The following is a 24,082-nucleotide window of genomic DNA, read 5'->3' as shown; positions in this document are numbered from 1 at the left end:
CATGGAAAATATATTTTACAACGTTATGCATAAACAGTAAATTTTTTGAATTTCAGTCAAATCTTAAGTTTTGAAGTCCCGTCAAAATATACGGTACTGTACTGTAGGTGGTCGATAGGTGGTGATGTGTATGTAGAGGGGAGACCTATTTCAGTGCATTCAATAAACACTTGTTTCTTACTTCCAATTGCTGGTAAGTCAAAGTCGCAATCGTTAAATAATCATTCCTTTGCTTTCGATAGTACACAATCTTAGTGTAATGGAATCTTGGTGTGTCCTGTATGGCTATATATTGCATGTATTGTGTATTGTTTCAGTACTGTATTCTTACTTGGTCCTCACTTTCAACGGTGTGAGTTTACGGTGTTATTGATATATATGTAGTGTAGTGGACGTCATGTTTTGTTCTTGTTTTTATAATACGGCTACAGTGTGGTATGCTATCCAACAGGGATTTCACCCTCATTTCTTATCAATGTTGAGGTTCATTAGAGTTCAGCACTGTCACCTCTCTTATTTATCCTGTGTATGGATACAGTCATAGCTAACATCCAGAGGCCATACCCGTGAACCATTTTATATGCTGATGATGTGTCCCTTATGCAACAATCGCAAAGGAATCTAGAAAATCTCCTGCAAATTTGGAAAGGCTGTTAAGGGGAATGTGGCTTGCACCTTAACATCACTAAAATCTAGTATCTGTAGTGTGGCTTGCAAATTGCTAGTACCATTCACATCAACAGACAAGACCTAGTTAAAGTTAACCAATTTAAATATCATGGATCACTTGTCACCTCAGATGGAGAGACAATACGAGACACCCAAGCACGAGTAAATGCTACACGGCTGAAGTGGTGTAAGGTTACTGTTGTGCTACGTGATAAGAAAATTCCCACCTGCCAGAAGGGAAATGTCTACAAATCCATGGTCCGACCAGTTGCATCGGTTGGAATGCTGGCTTACAGCAAAAAAGGGCAAGCAAGTTCGTACATACTGTGGAGATGAAAATGTTGCATTAGTCACTGAGTCTTACAAGATAGGACCCTGTCAGAAATGAAGATGTCCAGAGGCGATTGGGAGTGACACCTATTCCAGAGAAGATGAAAGAAACACAACTTAGATGGTACGGTCATGTCATCTGAAGCCCTGCACACTCAGTGATAGAAATTGATCATGGAGGTCCTTGATCCCAAGTTCATCCCAAGAAGCAATGGTTCGACTGCATCAAGGAAGACACGCGTCTTGCAGAAATCATTGCAGCTAATGCACTTGACCACAGGAAGTGGAGGATGACATGTTTAAAAGCGGACCCTGAGCAAATGCAGGGCTAAATGCTCTGAAAGAAGAGCGATAGGACAGTTCCCACTAAGACTATAAAAATATCCCAATCCCAGCATTAATTTCTTGTAAAATTTTACGATACTGTCATTAACAATAAATTTCTCCGTTACAGTTACCTCTTTCAGACCCTGGCGGTGTGCATGCCTCTTGTACCTAATTCAAGCACAAAAGTAAAAGGGAACATCTCTAACTGCCATGACAAAGATCGAATTTTGCTATTGTGTAAGCATAGCAAGCAAGAGTGTTTATAGCTGTGTACTATCTCAACTTGGAGCATCACTGGGAACTCTGCATCTATGGAATTCCAGGAAGAGCTAGGTAGTATGCATACCAACAGGAATGTGTGAGAAATTAAAATTACTTGGTCAATATGAATGTAGTCTGCTGGACATAGTTCTATGTAAAGTATTGTCATTTAGTCATGTTTTGTGTGTGTTTCTCATGTTGCAAACCTCTTGTTAGTGGGAGTTAAGTAATATGGAATGATGTGTCAGGTAGTTAATGTAGTTCAATTTTCAGTTGTTGCTATGTTCACCAGTTTCCATGAGACCCATTATTCTAAATTTCTTTATAACGGTAACTCCCTCTACAACATTTTTTCAAATTCCTCACAGTGCCTCATATCTGTTATAGCGAGAATTTACAACAGCAAAAGATTTACTCACTATAGCGGATTGTCGTTATACCCGATTTTCCCTACATTTCAGAAAAGATACACAAAAAACCAAATACTTCACCATGCACGTATCATGGAAACATATTAAACTAACCTCTGAAATCAGTGATGCATACTGTCGTATGTTGAGCTGTAAAACATTTTTATTTATTTACTGTACCTAGTACTAAAATCAACTGCCAGGCTGAGTGGCTCAAACGGTTGAGGCACGGACCCTCTGACCCCAACTTGGTGGAGTTCAATCCTGGCTCAGTCCGGTGCTATTTGAAGGTTCTGAAATACGTCATCCTTGTGTCTGTGGATTTACTGGTACGTAAAAGGATTCCTGCGGGACTAAATTTTGATTCCTCGGCGTCTCCGAAAACCGGTAAAAGGCCAATTATATAGTTATAACTGAAATCAGTAGTTTATTTCAGCCTGTATTCTGGCCAAGCTAACGAAAGCTATCTGTCATGTTACTTACGCACTTATGAAGAAGAAATATGAAGGTATGTTTTCTCTTGTTTCGAACTTGAATATTTTTTTTCACCTGTCAACGGGGATTGATAATCGGCAGCGCGAGATAGCTCGCTAGTGTGGGTAGTAGATATAGTGAAAAATCGATATGGATGATCGATTTAAATCTAGCCTTCAGAAACGATGACTAAAAATATCTGTTGTACACCATCACATTTTTCTTTCAGTTCATTACTTCACAAGAAAAAATTCAAATCTTGTCAGAAACTGTTCAACATTGCTGAAGGTTTGACAAGATTTGAAAAGATTTGGCAAGGTTTGCTAGAATTTTGTTTTAATGTGGAGGAAAGTCGACCAGCAATTGGTGGTTCTTGGACTAGCAGTGTGATATATTCTTAAAAGGAAGAGAAACTTGCAGTAAGGCATAATTTACATGGAAAAAAGATTGCAATATTCTTCTACATAATTTTTGTAATGTATTTACTGGCTTAACATCATTTGCAGAGGTTATGTTATATTGCATTTATGCACATGATTTGAATAAAAAATGATAGCAATGCGATGGAAATTCATATCTTATTGCACAAAAACATATTAGGAATGTAGTGATAATATTGTGTTATTTGCTTCCAATAGAGCGAGAACCTACTACTGCTGCTGCTGCTACTACTACTACTACTACTACTACTACTACTACTACTACTAGCCAACAAGACAGGTTTGAGAATCTCCGTAGAAAAAGCAAAATTTATTACAAACATCAAGAATGCTCCAAAACTTTGGGCAACAGATTTTGGTCCAGTAGAAAAAGTAACGAAATTTAAATATTTGGGAGAAATAATTCAAGAAAATGGTGTAGACAAATCTGCAGTAGAAGAAAGGGTACACGAGGTGGAAAGAGCATATGGTATCACAAAGAATTTTTATAACAAAAAGTGTCTATCTAAAAATCTTTAAATAAGGCACTACACTACAGTGGTGAAACCGGAATGCCTATATGCAAGTGAATACCTGGTACTAACCCATAGATTAGATAAACTTGAGGTACTAGAAAGGAGAATCATGAGAAAAATCTTAAGCCCTGTGAAAACAACAGAAGTATGGAAATTAAGATCTAATGATGAAATATACAGGAACATAGAAAACATAACAGAAACCACAAGAAAGGAGATTGCAATTTTTCGAACATATATACAGAATGGACAATTCCAGATTAACAAAAAGGATTTTCAAGTACCTTAGGGACAAAAAGACAACTAGGTGGATTCAAGAAGTAAAGAAATATTTAGAAAGAAATAATACAAGAGAAGAAGAAACTATGGACAGAGAAATGTTTAGAATGAGGGTAGTAAGTATGGAAGGATTCCAAGGAAGATTGAACAAGAAACCTGATGCGAAGTGGTCTGAGGACAGAAACAGCATATTGAAAGGATGAAAGAATATTGGAAGGAACAAAAGAGAAAACAACAAAGTATGAAGAACTGAATTGAAATTGGCACATGGTCCTTAGGAGGCCTCATCTGAAATAATAATAATAATAATAATAATAATAATAATAATAATAATATGCGAAGATAGTCATAAATCGAACATTGCGGATGGTGTTTACTTACAGGTTATCATATGGTAATAAATATAAAAGCTGTCCACTTCCTTGAGAAATGTATCTTCTATCTTCTCGTACGCTTCCGCTTTATTCATTATATTGTGGTACTCTACGGAGCTCCCTGAATCAAGGCAGAGATGTGCTTCATACTTTAGCAGTTAATACACACACAACATCCCCCTGTCATGAAGCCATTTTTGTTGTTTACATTCCTACAAATCCCAGCATGCCTGGCTACTTAGCACTCACTGTTAATACTCAAATTGCAATGGTCAATTCTCTCTAAGTCTTTGATCGACAGGACATGAATTGAGTTTCAACACACAACTTTTTGCAATACAAAATGAAACACATCAGCATAATTCAAACAAGGGCCAGTTACCAAAACTGGCAAAAAGTCCAGCAATTAAAAATGTTTCACCATGCAAAATGAAAGTTAAAACTATTCTAGGCTATATTACAATTGCATTTAAAGTTTCCATTCACAACACTAAATTTGAATACAGTAGTTACCTTACAGAGGCTTCAGGAAGGAGTCCAAAGTCGCTTGCTTCAGTCTTGTGCCGACAATGGTGTTTCTTATCACAAAATTCTCCACTCGCGGATAGCCACCAAATCATCTAGTGATGTGTCATTTACTGCATAAAATGTTTTTAAAACATCTAAAGCACTCATGACTGCAGACTCTGTTGGTACTTCCGTGATGTCCCTGTCCTCACTCTTGTCGGACCAGTATGCTACGAAAGTGGTGTTTAAGGAGTTTAAATATGCCCTGATTAAGTGGTTGTAGCACACTGGTACAATTCGGTGGTAGGAATACCAATTCAATATTCCGTAGCTCAACACTTGAATGAGCTGGCCAATGGTGTATAAAAAGAACGACTTTTCTGTTCTTCGATCCCAGTCTCCAATCAAATGCTTGAAGCCACTGCTTAAAACGTGCAGATGTCATCTATGCTTTCGTGTTCGCTTCATACGTGCACGGAATGTTACGCACGCCTTTAAATGCTCGCAGGTTGGCTGACTTGCCGATAATAAACGGTTTCAGTTTATCACTACCGTCCATGTTGCAGCACAAAAGAATGGTTAGTCGTTCTTTGCTGTGTTTTCCACCTTTGCATGGGTCACTCTTCACCGCAAAAGTCCTTTAGGAAATTATAGAAAAGTGCAGATTCATCAGCGTTGTAGACATCTTTAGGCTCGTACCATTTAAGAATTTCACGGAGAATTGTAGGCCAGTCATTGATGGCTTTTTCATCTGCACTTCCCAATTTGCCTTTTATTGTGTGATTTGAAATGCCACATCTGGCTTTAAAGTGGTTTAACCATCCATCACTGCACTGGAAATCTGAAATATTTACTCTGAGAGCCAAGTCTTGCACGTTAGATTTTAACACATGCCCTGAAATAAGAACTCCTGCAGCTCATTTCTGGGTAAACCTCTCAAAAAGGGCAGCTTCAAGGTCAGTATGGTCCGCACCACACAGTTTTTTACTCCCGCTTGGAATGCTACCTTTTAAAACAGTGTCTGATTTTTTTCCTTATTTTTAAGGATAGTAAATAGTCGAAGATGTTAAATTATACCGCCTGCTTATTTCACTTTTGCTCACACTGCCTTTTTCACAAACCTGCACAATTTCATATTTTGTAGCCAAATCTAACAATTTTCATTTCCCACTCAACATTGTAATGTGCTAAGTCACAGCAGAACAAAGTGGATTTCTTTTATTACTGATACTGTTTTCAAAAGAAACGATTATTCCCAAACACAACTTGGAAACAGCCGACAGTTCGAACTATGCTGTTCACAGTACGGAAAATTGAAGACAAACAGAAATTCAAATTAACACTACACAGTACAGTCGGTTTGCTTTTAATATCACTAATAGGGCCTACACAGCTTCTTCGCACGTAACGGAACGAAACTTGATCTTTTAAATAAACAATAGCACAGTCTGTTCACATTTCACACAGAAAGCAATTTGACACGTGCACTAAGGAAATCATGACTTAAGCAACGAAAGAAGTGCTTTTACTCTGCGTACGACAGCAATAAATAAAAGCGTCAGATTCAGTCACACCACGAGGAACAACAATAGCAGCTCATTAAAGAACTCTTCATTGCGACAATGCATAGCCATAACAGTTGACCAATCCAACAAATTTGTAACATGCGAAAAAAACTACCACTTTGCGTGAATTCTTGATGCGAACGAGAGTGTAATGGTACCAATAAAATCGTTTGCAAGAGACCCGTTGCTGCAATTTTTGTTGATCGTTTTGTGGAAGATTTTATAATCTAATTGTGTAAAACATTCGCACTAATGTACAAATATTTACCGTACTTTCGTTCGTGGAGTATCGAGAGTTGCGCGGACCAAAGTAATCGATAGAGTTTTGCTAGCTACTTATGTTGAAGAGTATAACTATCGATAACGGAAAATAACCTGTGACATCTGAAAGAACTATTGGTTCGTGTGTATGCTTGATACGAATGAGAGTATAATGGTGCCAGTAAAATCCTTTGCAAGAGACCCGCTGCTGCAGTGTTTGTCAATCTTTCTGTGGAAGGTTTTATAATCTGTGTAAAACGATCACAGTAATATACAAATATTGACCGTACTTTAGTTTGTGGAATATCAAGAGTTACGCGGAAAAAATAAATAGTTATTTGTTAGCTTTTTACGCTGAAATGTAGAAATACCGATAATGGAAAATAAAACTTGTTAAAATCTCTTATAATAACGGATGACTCAGTGAAAGGGTTCTTCTTGTAAGCAAAGGCTATTGTACAGTTTTAATGTAGGAATTTTGAAGGGACTTAGAAAACCGGTCATTAAAACGGGGTTCTTGTTATATCCTGTACTCGCTATAAGGGATGTCTGCTGTATGTTGAAGTCTACAGCTGTGATATCTGATGACTCAGACTATATGTATGTAAGGTATTCGGCTTCTATGTTATGTAATATTACTGTGCTTTGTTCGATGCTGTGTGTTCTTTTGTTGGTGTGGAATTGTTTTTTTACGAATTATCATTCCATAGAGTTCACATGAGTAAGAAGATCATGAATTTTTGGAAGGAATTTGGAACAAGAATTAAGTAATGAATGTAATTAAAACATATTTAAGCTCTCATATTACCAAGATAACTTAATAAGCCTTAGAATAAATCTACAAACAAAATTATTTAATAGTGAATATTTTGTTCTCTCTTCTGACTCATTGGCTGAATGGTCGGCCTTTGGTTCAGAGGGTCCCGGGTTCGATTCCCGGTCGGGTCAGGGATTTTAATCATGTTTGATTAATTCTTCTGGCTTGGGGAATGGGTGTTTGTGCTTGTTCCAACACTTTCCTCTTCATATTTAGACAACACACTACACTGCCACATGAACGTGCAATAGTGATTACATCCTTCCATATAAGGTTGGCGTCAGGAAGGGCATCCGGCCGTAAAACAGGACCAAATCCACATGTGCGGCACAGTTTGCACACGCGACCCCACAGGTGTTGCAAAAGTGGTAGAAGAAGAAAATTTTGGGCTCTCTTCTGTATTATGTAATGCTGATAGGTGACCAATTTATTGCTGCAATCTGCTGGTAGACATTGGCCAGTAGTGATGCGACAACATACAGTCCTGAATGCCACATATTTTGTTTACACCACTCCAGCAAACAAAAAAAAAAAAGTGAAGTGATCTCTGTACAGGCCATGAAGGCCCTTGGAGGGGTGGAAGGTAAAGGCTCCCATTACCCGTAACCTCGGCACTTGTGGGGGGGTAGAGTGGATAGCTCTATATCCAGGTGCCTTTGCCCCTAGGAATTACCCTGGTTCTCATTTTTGGTGTTGGCTGAGTGAACCTCAGTGCCCAGTGCAGCTCTGCAAGTGAAAAATCTTGTTTCTTGTAAAAAATACTTCTTGATGGGGAAGTGATCCCGCGTCCTTCCAGATGAACCGAGTATGCCTTTTCCGCTTTGGGCTAGGCAGCCCATTACACCACCCTAAGCTTCCCTAAAATTGTGTTGCTGGAACGTATAACTCAAGTGCCACCTCCACTGCCTTCGTTCTGATAACTTTGCAACATACTGGAATGCGCTGGTTTTATTTCTTCTGCATGAAGCCTATCAATTTCATTTTTTGAAATTTATTTGGCTCTCTGAAAGCTTTTCTTGATGTGCCGGCATTCTTAAACTTTTGTCTTTCCGCCAACGCCATATGTAATACCAATATTTTAGGTTCCCTATGGGAATCAACATCTACATCAACGCCATATATGTTGTAAAGTCCGTCAGTCAGTGTGTGTGTGTGTCTCTCTCTCTCTCTCTCTCATGCGATCCTTTCCGCATGACCCACCATGAATTTTTGGAAGGCATTTGCGACAAGAATTAAGTAATGAATGTAATTACAACATATTTAAGGCACAACAGTTCTGAAGAGGACAAAATGTAAGTTTTGCTTGTCACTTTTTGTGAAATCTTTCTGTATTCATACAGGTACAGATACAAGTAACTGTTCATTAGCTGGTAGCAACAGCAGCAGCAGCAACAACTGCATCTTGAATAACAGCGGTGGTAGTAATGCACAACAAACTAGTGCCAAGCTAAGAAACAATAGGTCACAAGTAGTGATGGTAGTATTTAAAATAAAAATGTAAAGAATTTGATTCTTCAAAATTCTCAGTATATCGCAAGCGCTGAAAGAAATATTTGAATAATTTTGTTGGGGGTATTCACTTAATTTCTCGGGGATTGTTTTAGAAATGTTATCAAAATGAGTATCAAGAACAGGGAGTTCCCAGGAGATAATATGGAACATCTTGTGCTACTAATTTCTGTTGCTCCCTCTACCCATGCTGACAAGTGTTCCTTTTATGTTCCCATCTTTCTGTACATAACTTGATTTATCACTTGTTTGTGCCTTTCTATTACTTAGAACAATAAACATTGTATGAAAACATTCTAGTGAAGCAAGTGGTGGTGTTCATACAGGTACAGATACAAGTAACTGTTCATTAGCTGGCAGCAGCAGTAACAGCAGCAGCAACAACAGCATCTCGAATAACAGCAGTGGTAGTAATACACAACAGACTAGTACAAAAGCAGAAGGAAACAATTCCAGGAGACAGAAGTTTGATCATACAAGTACAGCGAAAGGTTCAAGTACGACATTCAAGAAAAGGCACAACAGTTCTGAAGAGAACAGAATGTAAGTTTTGCATGTCACTTTTTGTGAAATCTTGCTGTGTGACTACTCCTTTATGTGTCCCTTTGCTTTTTATGTTTTGGAGTTTGGGGGATCCATGTTTCAGTTTATGGTTACTTAACCCTGTTAGCATTATCATCCAGCTGCAGTTCCTTACCTTCTAACAATAAGACCTTACCACTACTTAGCGATGAAAAGTTATCTTTTTTCAGTCTTCCTCCAATCTATTCCTTACAAATCAATCCTCCATTGGTCTGTTTCCTTCTGGGTCTTGCTGGAATTTTACTTTTTTAATGATGGTCATATTTAAGTACTCCTTTTCTTTCCCTGCTTCGTTTGTCCTTTGAATGCTAGGCTGAGTGGCTCAGGTGGTAGAACACTAGATTCTGAGCCCAGGTTGGCTTGTTCATTCCTGTCTCTTGGTTGGGTGATATTTGAAGGTGTTCAAATAGACAAGCGTAGTGTTTGTATATTTACTGGCATGTGAAAGAACTCCTGCAGGACAAAATTCAAGCTCCTCAGCATCTTCAAAAACTGTAGAAGTCTTTATTGGGATGTAAAACCATTAACATTATCCTTTGTGTATGCTTCCTCATACATAACCCTCCTCCACCATTAATATCTATGACAGCTGCTGCACAATTATTGAAATTTCTTAATTACTGTATTTACGCGAATAAACCCTGCATATTTTTTTAAAAATTTTGAGGCACGAAATTGGGGTGCAGGTTTTATTTGCGTCAAGATTGGCAACACGCTCCTGGCTCACCTAGTGTATGATGTTGAGTGTACTGTTATGCTTTGTGTAATCGCAGATGGAAGAAATCTGTCCCCATGTGTCATATTTAAACGGGGAAAAAAATTCGGGCTTTTAATTCTAAACTGTCTTTACATTTTTAAAAAATAGTATTTTACAGAGTAACTTAAATTCAAAATTTCTCCGCGTCATGATAGAACACATCTTCCGGAATGTGCAGCGGCAGCTTTCCGCACTTCACTCACCTCGGTGCGTGTACAGTGTGTTTCATAGTTTGAAGTTCGAGTGAGATCGTAGTTTTTCTTGTATCAATATCACGTAGCAGGCAGTGTGCGGAGAAGCAGATCCACGAAATCTGGCGATGCCGACAATTGGCGAAAAAGCGTGGCTCATAATTATAGTCGATTCGTATGCACCGAACAATATTGTCAATGCGGATGAAACTGCGTATTTTCTTTTTAATGCCGTGCCCAAACGGACTTGTGGTACTGTACTGTGTTGCAATGCAGATGAAAGCTAAAGACTTCCTCCCCTCGTCATAGGAAAGTTCGATAAGCCACGATGTTTTAAGTGCATTGGATACTTTCTGTTCAAGTACAAGGTATCTAAAACCGCAAATAGTATAGTAAACAAAAAAAATAATAAAGCACTTGCGAGGAGAAGGGAAGTCAGCATAATTTGTTCTCATCCTTAAGTCATGTTTATTTCTTCTCCCGTTGCGTAAGGTCATGTTTGCCACTGGTTTATCCAAGTGCATTATTTGAATAATGAAAATGCACCTCGTTGGATACATTTTGGAAATAGTTTTTTTTTTTTTTTTGTTTTTTTTTTTTTTTTTTCTTCATGGCATTTGGAAGGTTTAAACTGTGAATCAAGGTGATTGCATGCATTCATTGGTGTTAGAATACTTTGTTGTGCGGCAAGGGGCATTACGAGAGAACTTGAGAAGTGCTATGGCGAGAAATCGTACAAGGAGAGTCACTGTTCTGTAGTGCAATGCAAACGGAAGCGAGAGAGAGAGAGAGAGAGATAGATATCCTACAGGCTTAATCCACTTATAAACTTGTCATTTATTCACGAAACTTCCCTTTTATTATATATAAAACTGGTGGCTGGGCGTAATGCACGAGTGTAGTCCATCAAATAAAAATAAGTGGAAGAAGAGGAGGAAGAAGCGAGAGACTTCCTACTTCCTCTCCTCGTCATAGGAAAGTTCGATAAACCACGATGTTTTAAGTGCATCGGATACTTTCTGTACGGGTATAAGGCATCTAAAATTCATACAGTATAGTATTCCAATGAATAAAGCACTTGCACAGGGGAACCAGCATTGATATCTCCTTGCCTTTGAATAATTCTTTTCCTTTCATTGCATGAGGTTATGTTTGCCATTGAATTATCCAAGTGCATTATTTGAATACTGTAAATGCACCTTGTGGGATACATTTTGAAAATAGTTTTTTTCATGGCATTTGATAGTTTTAAACTATGAATCAGTGTTGATTGCTTGCAGTAATGGGTATTAGAACATTTTGTGACACGGCGAGGGTTGGCATTTCTTAATTACAAGTTGGCTGTTAATTCGAAATCACATAATTCGAAGTCTGATTTCTGCGTTCCAAAGACTTTGAATTAGCAAGTTTGTACTGTCTTGTAAAACTAACATCCAAATGCACCAGTGTGTCTGTTTCAAGTGTTTACATTGCACGAAAAGAATTATCCACCACTGGCCATGTTACTATCCGAATAAAAAGAGACCGCATGTGAGACGTGTTTCAGACGTGGAGTGTAACGAATTTGTAAGTAATTTAGGAGAGACATGGCAACATTAATTTAGGAGAGGATTTAGTGATGCTAGAGATAACTAATCTTCCGATCTACATTGAATTGAGCCTGTTGCAATTTCAGATTAATGAAATATCTGTCACGGAAGTAGACCTACTTGCTAATTTTCATGGCAAATATATTTCATAGCAGTGATAATGTATTTTTATTGTCTCAGGCAAAGGAGCTATATCCGTAAATTTACATGTTATATTTGTGTAAAGACCACGTGGACCTCACGGAGTGATATTAAATGTTTGTTTATCCCTATGTTACTCGTACAATGGAAGGAAGTTTTGTTAATTTCTTTTTTTATTTAATGAGCCTTTCTAAAATGAGGGTGTGGGGATTATTTGCATAAATATGGTATTTCATGCTTTCCTCTTGAAGCATAAAACACTTCAACATTGTTTTGGATTATTGAATTCTACTGTTGTATCTTCTGGTCTAGTTTCATGTCACAAGTCCATAAATCAGTTATGTTTTTTGTTTGAAACTTTGTATGCTTATTCTTTCTGTGCTCGTACTTACCCTTCAGTAACCTTCTAATTTGTTCTCATCATCATCTTGTATTTGCTGCTGTTGTCCTTACTGTACAGTGTAACAGCCAGTTGTTCAAATAAATAATTGTATTGGAAGACTTTATTTGCCATAAGGTGTGATGGTTGTTGTTTTATGGGGCTTGACACCTAGGTCCTAAGGCTGACATAAGGTGCCTTATTATAGCCTGTTTTAAGCTTCTGCTTCTAATAGTGGCTTTATCTTGGCGTCCTTTTAATTTATAAGATGATTTTTGTTTAATTGTATTTTTTGTTTGTTTCAATATTCCTTCCTCAGCTTTTCAAAATATTGTACGGAAGTTTACTAGTCTTTTTCCGTCACATTGTCTGTTTCTTCTGTAAGGAGTAATTCCATTCTTTTCATTTAAAATATGTTATTACTTCTTTCACCTTTGTTTTATGCAAGGCTACAAAGCTTAACATGCATTTATTAGTAATGATAAGGGGCAGGTATATAATTCCGTGTCCTCTTTCATTTACAAGTTCATTGAGCTTGCCTATTTTAAGCTTTGTTTTTGAAAGACAATTTATGTATTTTTTGTTTGGATTGCTGAGAAAGTTATATCCTTTCATTCCAACCCATCAACATTGGTGTCTTTTTAGTAAGAGATGTGCGGAATTTGTGCTGACTAAATAATCAGAAATTGTAATCACTACTACTTTAATTCAAAAGTCAATTCAAAAACTAGTCCTACCGAGCGAGTTGGCTGTGCGGTTAGGGCCGTGCAGCTCTGAGTTTGCATCCAGGAGATAGTGGGTTTGCAAACCCCACTGTTGGCAGCCCTAAAGATGGTTTTTCGCGGTTTCCCATTTTCACACCAGTCGAATCTGTGTCGGTGCGACATAAAGTCCTAACAAGTAGCAGCTGATATTTCATCATAACAATAAGTAATTTTAGATTTAGATTATCCACTTGTTCTAATATACAAAGTTTTTTTTTTTTTTTTTTTTTTTTTTTTTTAATGCTATTTGTTCGGGGCACCAATCCATGTGGATCTTTTGCTCCTACTGGCACCATATAGTATGAACTTGCTTGTAATTGGAATGGTGGTAGTGTGGAATGTTGTGAGGAAAGGAAGATTAAGGACGTTACAAACACCCAGTCCCCAGGCCAGGGATATTAATCATTACACTTAAAAACCCCTGACCCGGCCAGGAATTGAACCCGGGGCTGCTGGGTGACAGGCAGATGCGTTGCCCCCTACACCGCGGGGCCGGACATACATATACAAAGCCTGCTGTTGAACCTAAATGACAAGAAGTTGGGTACAGTTTCCCACTGTTTCATCCCAGGTTTTCAGAAGAATCTTGTAAGTTTGATCTTTGATGATGACAGTTTTTTCCACTTTTATTGAAGAAAATTGCTGGATTTGTGTCACCAGAAGTACAGTTATACTGATATTGTAGCATTGACTGTGACCAAACTACCATAGGACTGACGTTGATGTTCCTGATTTGGTTTCCTAGCTCACTGTGTCCTACTCAAATAATAATATTGTCCTTTGTACACAACGGCTAGCATTTACCTGTAGCTTCGCGGATGGAATTATTTCCAGTTTAGTATGGCTTTCATCCAGTAGTTGTTCCTAACTGCTTTCCTGCAAGACAACAGCAGTGCTTCAGCATTCCATGCGAACAGTATGTATAGGTTGTCAATATAACTGTAGGCGGGTGAAGAGACACACGACACTTCCTCGACTACGGAAATTCAAGGAAGTCCAGGCTACCTTTCTGCACTCTTTGCCTTCATCACTATGCTAATAAGAGGGATGAACAATCTGTTTCACCTTGCCTCCATTCTTGCATGCAAGTGATCTGAATCTGCCGTGAAGTAGTGCATGCCACTTCTTAAACACATCCTAACAGGAAACAATTTATTAAAAAAGGTTTGCATATGTTATTGACCTTTCATAACTGTGTGGTTCAATTTCAGAAGATTCGGAGGTATTTACAAGATTCCGATTCCATGCTAGAAATTTAACTACCGAGCTCGATAGCTGCAGTCACTTAAGTGCGGCCAGTTTCCAGTAATCGGGAGATAGTGGGTTCGAGCCCCACTGTCGGCAGACCTGAAGATGGTTTTCCGTGGTTCCCCATTTTCACACCAGGCTTTACGTCGCACCGACACAGATAGGTCTTATGGCGATGGTGGGACAGGAAAGGGCTAGGTGTGGGAAGCGGCCGTGGCCTTAATTAAGGTACAGCCCCAGCATTTGCCTGGTGTGAAAATGGGAAACCACGGAAAACCATCTTCAAGGCTGCCGATAGTGGGGTTCGAACCTACTATCTCCCGAATACTGGATACTGGCCGCACTTAAGCGACTGCAGCTATCGAGCTCGGTGGTGCCTCTACTAATGAGAGTTCTATTGTTGCCTCCCGTTTCACTGTTGGAGTGCTAAATTTACGTTCTGAATGTTCCTTATTTTGAAAACAATGTTTTGAGACAATATCTTTTTTCTCCCACTTGATACGAACATTACAAAATTTACACATTAAAATATTGCTTTCCGAAACGTATAAACCTTCACTCGCAAACTCTTTAGCTCTGCTGTGCACCGTAACATTTGTCGAGCGACCCATCTTCGCTACTGTCTTTGATCACTTTCTTAATTTTACCTGACCAGAAAGCCAAAATACACCAGTCAATTGTACTGCTTGTAGATGTCATTAGGGATTCCAGGATTGCACAATGCCGTGAGGAGACAGGCTGGGGTGGGATTACCAAGCACCACAAGAACAACATTCCAAACATTTTGTTTGGCAAGAAGCCTGGAGCCAACCCCTTTTCTTTGATGCAATGTCTTAAAGGAATTTTCCAGAACATTAATGATAACATATTTCTTTCCTGTTGATGAATCTTTATTTGCTCTTCCTTTTCATTTCATACATAATCTTGCAACAAAATGTCAAGTTCGTTATTTATTACAGACTTAATTGTAATATCGTGCTTATCGTGAAATAATTGTATTTCGCTTTAAAATGGCCTTATTGCTTTAATTCGGAAACATAATATCCCTATTTTCTTAACCAGAAACATATGGTTCGTAATGATATCGCAAAATTGCTTCAAAATATTTTTTGTCGCCAGAAACCAGAAACATCTTAAATTCCTGTTCTTATTTTGGGAAAAAATGAATCACAATACACAAATGTCTAACATCATTTGGCACTGTGTTCATAATATTACTGGTTAATACAAAAAATGTAATCTGCTCCCCTTCTGGTCACTTCCTCTGACCACATATACGTGTAAACTTCATTATTAGCTACATTATGCACTCCAAAATTAAATGTCCATAACTGTCATTTATGAAAAGTAAGCAGTCCATGAACCTACTACGCTGGCATAGCAGGGGGTGGAGATGATACTCCAATGTGGCACGTCCCAGGTGGCGGATAGGGGGGTCCTAACCTGCTTGCTGGCGGACTTGAGGGAAATAAAATACCTCTCGCGAAACAAACACACAACCCCCTGTGGGTGGGGGATGCAGGCAAAGAATACACCCACAGTATCCCCTGCCTGTCGTAAAAGGCGCGACCAAGGGATGATCGTATTAGAACCATGAAACTATTTGTGACGAGTACCACTACGCGGCAAACACCATGGGTCGCTTTTACTTGCACGTAGTACCACTATGTTAGGTACCAGATAGGTTTGTGATTAGTAGCACACAGGAGCACTGTGTGGTCAGCCCCCCACTTAGAGTGCACTGTCGGCTTTTACAGTGCCTGTGATTAGTACCACTATATGAGTGACACCATGGGTGAGAGACACCATGGTTCTGTCCTGCCTATGATTAGTACCCACTATATGAGGAACACCACAGGATAGTACAAGTCCCTGTGGTTAGTACACTTACGTGCTGAACACCATAGGTTTGCGTTGCCTGTAAATGGTGCCACAATGTGCAAAACACCATAGGTTTGTATTACATGTACAAATTTCATTACCTGTGAGTAGTACCATAATGTGTGGAATACCGCGAGTCTACGCTACTTTTCATTAGTACCGCGCCATGACAAATACCATGGTTCTACTTTCCTAGCGATAAGTACCATTATGAGGGGCCGATGACTTGGATTTTGGATCCTTTTAGAGTGCAAGCATCATCGATTCAGTATTGTGCCTTAGCAGTCCCTTGGTCAGTAATACCATTGTTTTTCGTCAGTTTCTGTGAATGAGAGGCACTGTGAGTCAGATCCACTGATTGTTTTAAATTCATATCCATCCATCCATCCATCCATCCATCCATTCATTCTTCGTCCTCACATTTTGAATTCTGGTCAGCAGAGGATTTTGGACTTTTAATTTTTCATTACATTTCGTCTCATTTCGTACCACTAGGGGCCGATGACCTAGATCTTTGGCCCCTTTATAAAACAAGCATCATCATCATCATCATCATCATCATTTTCATCATCATCATCATCATCATCATCATCATCATCTGAATACAGTCAGATGAGGTGTTGGTAAACATTGTTGTAAGTCAACAGTAATGACATTAACATAGTTTTCTTTTGCAAGCTGATTGTCATTCTGTAAGGTTTGGTATGCTACATTTGCTTTTTAATTGTGGATTTGCAGCTTGCTTTCCAAGATCTGCTTCTTTACAGGATCACACTCTACTTGAATTTTTACCTTGAAACCATCACAAATTCTATGTGTCACTCTTTGGTCTACTGAATGACAAATTTTAATATGTATCGAAAATTGTCCTATATATTGCTAAAGGTACTGGGTCCCTATTCTGCTAGACACATTTGTCTTTGTACAAGTTGTACATAATGGTAACATTCAATTCACTACTTAAATATTTAAGACTAGCAAGATACCCGTGCTTCGCTACAGTATTATAATGAAATTTATAATTGAATGCTTAACCTTTTATATATAATCCGCCAAAATTCGCGATCTAACTTGTTTTCTGAGAGAATCCGCCAAAATTCGTGATCTGACTCGTTTTCTGAGAGATTACGGCAAATTTACTCCCATTTTTCAATCCTTCTTTCCAGCAATCGATTTTGTACTTCCCGGGCTAGGTCCCGGTATTCCACCCGGCCAGTTGGGTCTCTAAATCTTTGCCATTTCAATATGGATCAAATCCTTGAGGAGATCCGGCGTGGTGTCGACTTGGGTGCCTTGGCGGTACTGAATCCGTGATAATACAGATGTTGATTCCCATAGGGAATTTAAAATATTTGTCCCGAATGAGTAAATTTATAATACCAATATAATGGTCCGTTATTGGACATTATAAATTTTCCAGCTAACTCATTCTTGGTTGCCTGCGTTTCGCCCTCGTGTGCTAAGTTAGGCTCATCAGTTGGGACTTAGCACACCACCCAAGACGCAAGGCTAGTGCATACCGTGGAGGCCACTGCATAGGCTACTTGAAGCCACCAGCAGTGCCAATGCACTATGAGAGCTATGTCTCATTTCCAAAAAATTTGATGCCTGCCTGGCCATATTGGTATTATAAATTTACTCATTCGGGACAAATATTTTAAATTCCCTATGGGAATCAACATCTGTATTATCTGATGGCCAGGCAGGCATCAAATTTTTTGGAAATGAGATATAGCTCTCATAGTGCATTGGCACTGCTGGTGGCTTCAAGTAGCCTATGCAGTGGCCTTCACGGTATGCACTAGCCTTGCGTCTTGGGTGGTGTGCTAAGTCCCAACTGATGAGCCTAACTTAGCATACGAGGGCGAAACGCAGGCAACCAAGAATGAGTTAGCTGGAAAATTTATAATGTCCAATAACGGACCATTATATTGGTATTACTGAATCCGTGGCCGGACTGCAATCGTAGTCATTACCCGGCCAGGACTCGTTTCCAGCACGGTCCGCACGTTTTGACGACGGTCCAGAACATTATTATTATTATTATTATTATTATTAGGGTGAGTCATATTAGTTGAATTTAGGTTGTTGTTGTTGTTATTATTATTATTATTATTATTATTATTATTATTATTATTATTATTATTATTATTATTGATGGTCTGGAACCCACAGCAAGATGCAAGACCGCTACTTGGCTTTAAATGACATCCTCTGCCATTGTTATTGCTGACAATGTGACCAGCACCATCGTCGCGCGTAGGAAAGTGCGCGAAATTTCTGGCGACACGAATGATGTATTTCCGTGAATATTTGACCTCATTATAGAGGTGAACAATTCCACGGTCAATATCATTCATATCGTTTATTTCAAATGTGTTTAATTTTTTATTTATATGCCAGGAGAATCTACTGTAATCTAACTTTATGTACTCCAAAGGAAAACATGATTCTTGAAAACGAACCCAGGAAAGATAAAAAATGATCAGTTTATGATCAGAATAAGTACATTATGAACAGTAAAATCAATTGGTCTCAACTACTTTTTCACCCCACTGCCGTTAAATTGATTCCCCCCCCCAAAAGAAGGCGTGTTCCCTTATGTTTAAAAGGAGATTCCAAATACCAATGTTCACGTCTGTTACCTTCAGTTCTGAGATATAAGTATCCCCATAAAGAGAATTCACTTTTTTTCACGTCCTTTCACACCCCTCCATTAAGTGAAATTCCCGTTAAAAATACTTGTATCTTTAATAGTAAAGGATCTTCAAAAAACCAACTATCACGACACTAAAATCTTCAGTTTTTGAGATATGTGTCCACATAAAAGGAATTCAACTCATTTTCACCCCCGCTCCCCAAAATGATTTCTCCCAAAAATGCTTTTTTCTTTGTTTTTAAAGGAGATCCAAATATCAATTTAAAGTTTGTAACAAATTTAGTTTTTATTAGATGTAAGTATCCTCATACAGTTAATTCAATTAATTTTTCAATTTTTCACCTCCCCCGCCCCCTCACTGGATTTTCTGAGAATACGTGTTTCTTTAATTTTAAAGCAGATTCCAAATACCAATTTTCACATCTGCAAAATGTTTTGTTTTTGAGATCAAAGTATCCTCATACAAATAATTCATATAATTTTTCGATTTCCCTCCTCCCTTTAGGTGGATTTCCGGAAACAAAAAATCGTATTCCTTTATTTTTAAAGGAAATTCCAAATACCAAATTTCACGCCTGTAAAATCTTCAGCTTTTCAGATATCAGTATCCTAATTAAAAGAATTCAACCCCATTTTCAGTCACTTTTACGCCCCCACCCAAGTGGTTTTTCAGAAAACAAAATTCATGTTTCTTTATTTTCAATAGAGAAAAAAATACTAATTTTCACTTCGGTAACATGTTAAGTTTTTGAGATATACTGTAGAAATGCTCATTTTAAACTTTCACCCCCTTTTAGTTCCCCTTAAGTGGAGTTTCCAAAAACAAATCACCTATGTTTCTTTATGCTTACAGGAGATTCCAAATACCAATTTTTACATCTGTAACATTTTAGGATTCTGAATTATACTGTAGATAGTCTTTCTAAAAATTCACCCCAATTTGTCACTCCTGTTTATCCCCCATTAATTAGATTTTCCAAAAACAAAAAATACTTGTTTATTTATTTTCAGAGGTGGTCCCAAATATCAATTTTCAGGTCTGTAATATCTTCTGTTTCTGAGATATACTGTAAGTATCCTCATTTAAGGCATACAACCCCTTTTCACCCTTCTTCACCACTCCTATTGGGATTTTCCAAAAACAAAAAAATATGTGTTTATTTATTTTTAAAAGGGATTCTAAATACCAACTTTTACATCTGTACACTTTAAAAGTTTTGAGATATAGATACTCATTTTAAAATGTCACCCCCCCCCCCAAATTCATTGGATTTTCCAAAACCAAAAAAATGCATGTTTCTTTATTTTTAAAGGAGATCCCAAACACCAATTTTCAGGTCTGTAATATCTTCACTTTCTGAGATATAAGTGCTCTCATTAAAGGCATTCAACCCATTGTTCACCCCTTTTCACCCCTCTTATTGGGATTTTCCGAAAACAAAAAAAGACGTGTTTCTTTATTTTTAATGAAGATTCTAAATACCAATTTTTACATCTGTAAACTTTCAAAGTTTTGTGATATAGATACACTCATTTTAAAAATTCATCCTTCTTTTCACCCTCCTGTTAATTGATTTTTCCAAAAGCATAAAATACGTGTTTCTTTATTTTTAAAAGAGATCAAAAGTACCAATTTTCAGGTCTGTAATATCCTCAGTTTCTGAGATATAAGTACCGGTATCCTGATTAAAGGCATTCAACCCCTTTTCACCCTCTTTCACTCCTCCTATTGGGATTTTCCAAAAACAAAAAAATACGTTTTTCCTTATCTTCAAAGAAGATTCTAAATACCAATTTTTACAACTGTAAACTTTTAAAGTTTTGAGATATAGATACACTGATTTTAAAATTCCTCCCCCCCTTTTTTTCACCCCCTTAGTGATGGAATATCCAAAAATCCTCTCTTAGCGAGCACCTACATCTTAATATAAATGTATCCCCAAAATTTCATTCGTTTATGTCCAGTAGTTTTGGCTCGGCAATGATGAGTCAGTCAGTCAGTCAGTCAGTCAGGACAAGTTCTTTTATATATATAGATTAGGATTGTGTGTCCTGCTGTAGTGACTGGCATGTGTTGGAGAGCTACTAATGTGGACTCTCACAAACTCCACATCTTCATCTTTTGTCTTGTATGGTCAGTTATCGTGTATCCCTCTGTGGTCCAACTGCAACACAAGGTGTTGGAAAGTGTGGTGAAAAATACCAGTTATATTAAACCTTAAATCTAATTATTGAAATTTGGAAAACTTAAGGGCTTTTAAAACATAAATGTGATCAGTACACCTGAGCCTAGACCTAGACTAACACAACCTTTGTGGTCTAGAAACTGTAAAATGTTTACCTTTGGAAATCCTGACAACTTCTTCTTGGCTAATATTCTCGATATCCTTCCATTGCTCAGAGCCTTCTTCCAAATTACGGCCTGCTTATTGTCCACCACTACACTATAAACTTCTTATGACTGTCGCCTACTTTTTGCTGGGTTTCTAACAGAGCGCCGCTTCACTTCTTTTAGACTGATGCAACCAGTAACATGTGCATTTTGAATGTCATTGTCTTTCAAATTCCAAAAATTAAGAAAAATACATTCACTAGCATCTTGAGAAACTACTATGAAACACTTCCACACGCACTTGCAGTCTTGTCCAACACTTTTCTTCAGCTTTACCTCACCCTAATAAGTGTCATATGACTCACCACTATTTCTATTCTTTTTGTATTTCCCTCTTCCAGGTATTAGCACTTCTTTCACGTTTTCTGTAATTACCCACGTAAAAATCAACATTATTTCCATCGGCAATACTACCATCTGACAAAGCCATTTTAGTTTTGATAGTAAACAATCAGGATAGCCAACACAATCCAGAGAGCGAGTTCTGAGTATATTTGGTAAACGCAAGAAATTTCATTTTTTATCCGTATTGAACTGAGATTACAATGATTAAACATTTTAGGGTCCACCTATTCAATACAATAACAATACAATTATTGTATTGAATAGGCATAGGTGCACTCTAAAAAGTTTAATCATTGTATTGCGAGTATATCTTGTTATCAAATGTTTAGTCACACATTTCAGTGTCAAATGAGATGAAATGAGTTTTTATTAAAATACTGGAGTGAATGGGTAGTTTTAGTATATAAAACACTTCACAGCCACTAGCATACATAGGAATAAGGTTTGCTAACCTACATGTACCACAACGCCATCTTTACAGCCCTCTGCTTAAAGATGTGATAGCTCGATTGTGCAATAAGAAAATGTCTAAATAAAATGGCATAAAATTGAAGGCTTTGTGTCTCATCGCACAGAATTCCCTCATGTTAGCCCAACTCACAGAAGATAGTTTGAACCTTTTGCAATAGATGGTAGCACATAATTTATTTTATTTTTTTGTTTTGTTTTGTTTTTTATTTTGTGCATTAGCCCGTTTTTGCAAGCACCCATTCAGTTCATGGTTGGTTCATGGAACTTCTCATTTACACATCCCTTGTAATGAAAACCATGTACAGCAAATCGCGTTATTGTATATCTCAGTTCATAATTCATTGTTTTCCATGCATTGGTTGTCATAGCTTCTATTGAGTAGAAGTCGATCCATATACTTTTTTTTTGCTTTCCAACTCAAACTTTGGCTCATTACTCTGAATGGTAGATGGAAGCCTCTTGCTAAATCTCAACCCTTCTATAAAAAAATTGTTACCATAGCTAGCTGCCTGCTGTCATTTCTTGATGGTTACAGTACTTTTGCATCAATCTCTTGGCACAGGCCAGAGCAAAGTGTAGCTCCCACTGAAGTCCCAGTCTCATCCATGGCTGTGACAATATGGAAGCTGCTGGGGTATGGGTGGTGCTGATTAATGACATTCAGAGCACAACCAGTGTGTCTGTCATGAAAGGTGTTGCTCATAGGATTAGTTGTACTACAATAGCACTGTCTGGCCCAGTGAGGAAAGCAATGGCAAACTACTTCACTCATCTTGCCTAGTATGCCTCATTTTGGTACTGTCATTGGTTTTTGTGGTTTCCCTATAACTGCATAGCCTTTGGTGATGCTATTTGAGGATCCAACCAGCCTCTGGGCTGATGACCTAACAGACCATAGCTAGTTAGTAGACTATCCTGGATGGTGAGTATTTCTACATATGAAGGACTTTTCAATATGTTGTCTTAACTTACTCTAATTTTTGTCAGTTGCTTTTTGTGAGGTATTCCCCTATGAATTCTAGCCCATAGTGATCTTCATTTCAGATAACTTCTTAACTGTTTCAAGTGATGGTTCATTCAAGAGTGCAATGTCTCCCATTGCTACAACAGCAGCTGTAGCCCTCTCTCACATGTGGATTGAAAAGGAGTGCCTGTGAAGTGGTTTACCAGTCTGAGTGCTTTCCCCATTCATGTGGATCTCATCTTTTGCTGCTAGTCTTCCTCTTTTCCTAAACACCATAGTTACAATTTTCTTTTTGTTTATTATAAGATCGTTTGCCTTGGTCTGGTCTACTAATTTGTGAAAGGCTGTTTGAAGTTTTTTCTGATTTGCATATGCCAGCATCATGTAATCTGCATGTATAAGCATTTTCATGTCATCTGTCTTTGTTGCTTGGACTGCATCCTGAGTTGCAATATTGAAAAGTCTAGGGCTCAGTGGTTCCGCTTGGAAAACAACTACATTTTGGAGTAATGGTTTAGAGGTTGTGACAAGATCATTGATAGTTCTCTGTTAAGACGTTTCCTATTGGACTTACTATACTCTGCACGGCCTTACTTCTAAATTGAAGTTTCACAAAACAAATGAGCATCACCTTTCCTCTGTTGCCAACGCGCTACACCCGCGAGAACAGCTGATGCAATACGACCGGGTAAACAGCCCTTGTCAAATATAATACCGTACTCAGAAAAACTAATGAATATGGATGGAAAACAAATGCACAAAACTACACTTATTAACAATATCTGACACTAAAAGATAATATTTTATTAAGAATAAAAGAGAATGAGAAAACAACACATCACTCACCGCTAATGGCTGGCACAGGAAGGAGGTTATGACCTATAAAGGGAACACTCTACTGATCTCAGTCACTGGAACCCTCTAACAATATGAAAAACATGCTAATTACTGAAGGAAAATGCAAAATATCGCGAACCATAC

At 38.0% G+C, this 24,082-nt stretch overlaps 1 protein-coding gene across 3 annotated transcripts in view; it reads left to right on the top strand.

Moving 5' to 3' along the window:
* Positions 1 to 24,082, top strand: part of LOC136864358 (uncharacterized) — a 333,471-nt gene that overhangs the window by 152,795 nt on the left and 156,594 nt on the right. For all 3 annotated transcript variants that reach the window (XM_067141257.2, XM_067141256.2, XM_067141255.2), the window contains exon 8: positions 9,065 to 9,281. In XM_067141257.2, the coding sequence (XP_066997358.2) occupies positions 9,065 to 9,281 (217 nt within the window). The remainder of the gene's footprint in view (positions 1 to 9,064; positions 9,282 to 24,082) is intronic.

The sequence above is a fragment of the Anabrus simplex genome, chromosome 2, assembly GCF_040414725.1.
Source record: "Anabrus simplex isolate iqAnaSimp1 chromosome 2, ASM4041472v1, whole genome shotgun sequence".
Classification (NCBI taxonomy): Eukaryota; Metazoa; Arthropoda; class Insecta; order Orthoptera; family Tettigoniidae; genus Anabrus; species Anabrus simplex.
This window is presented reverse-complemented; position numbering and strand designations above follow the sequence as displayed.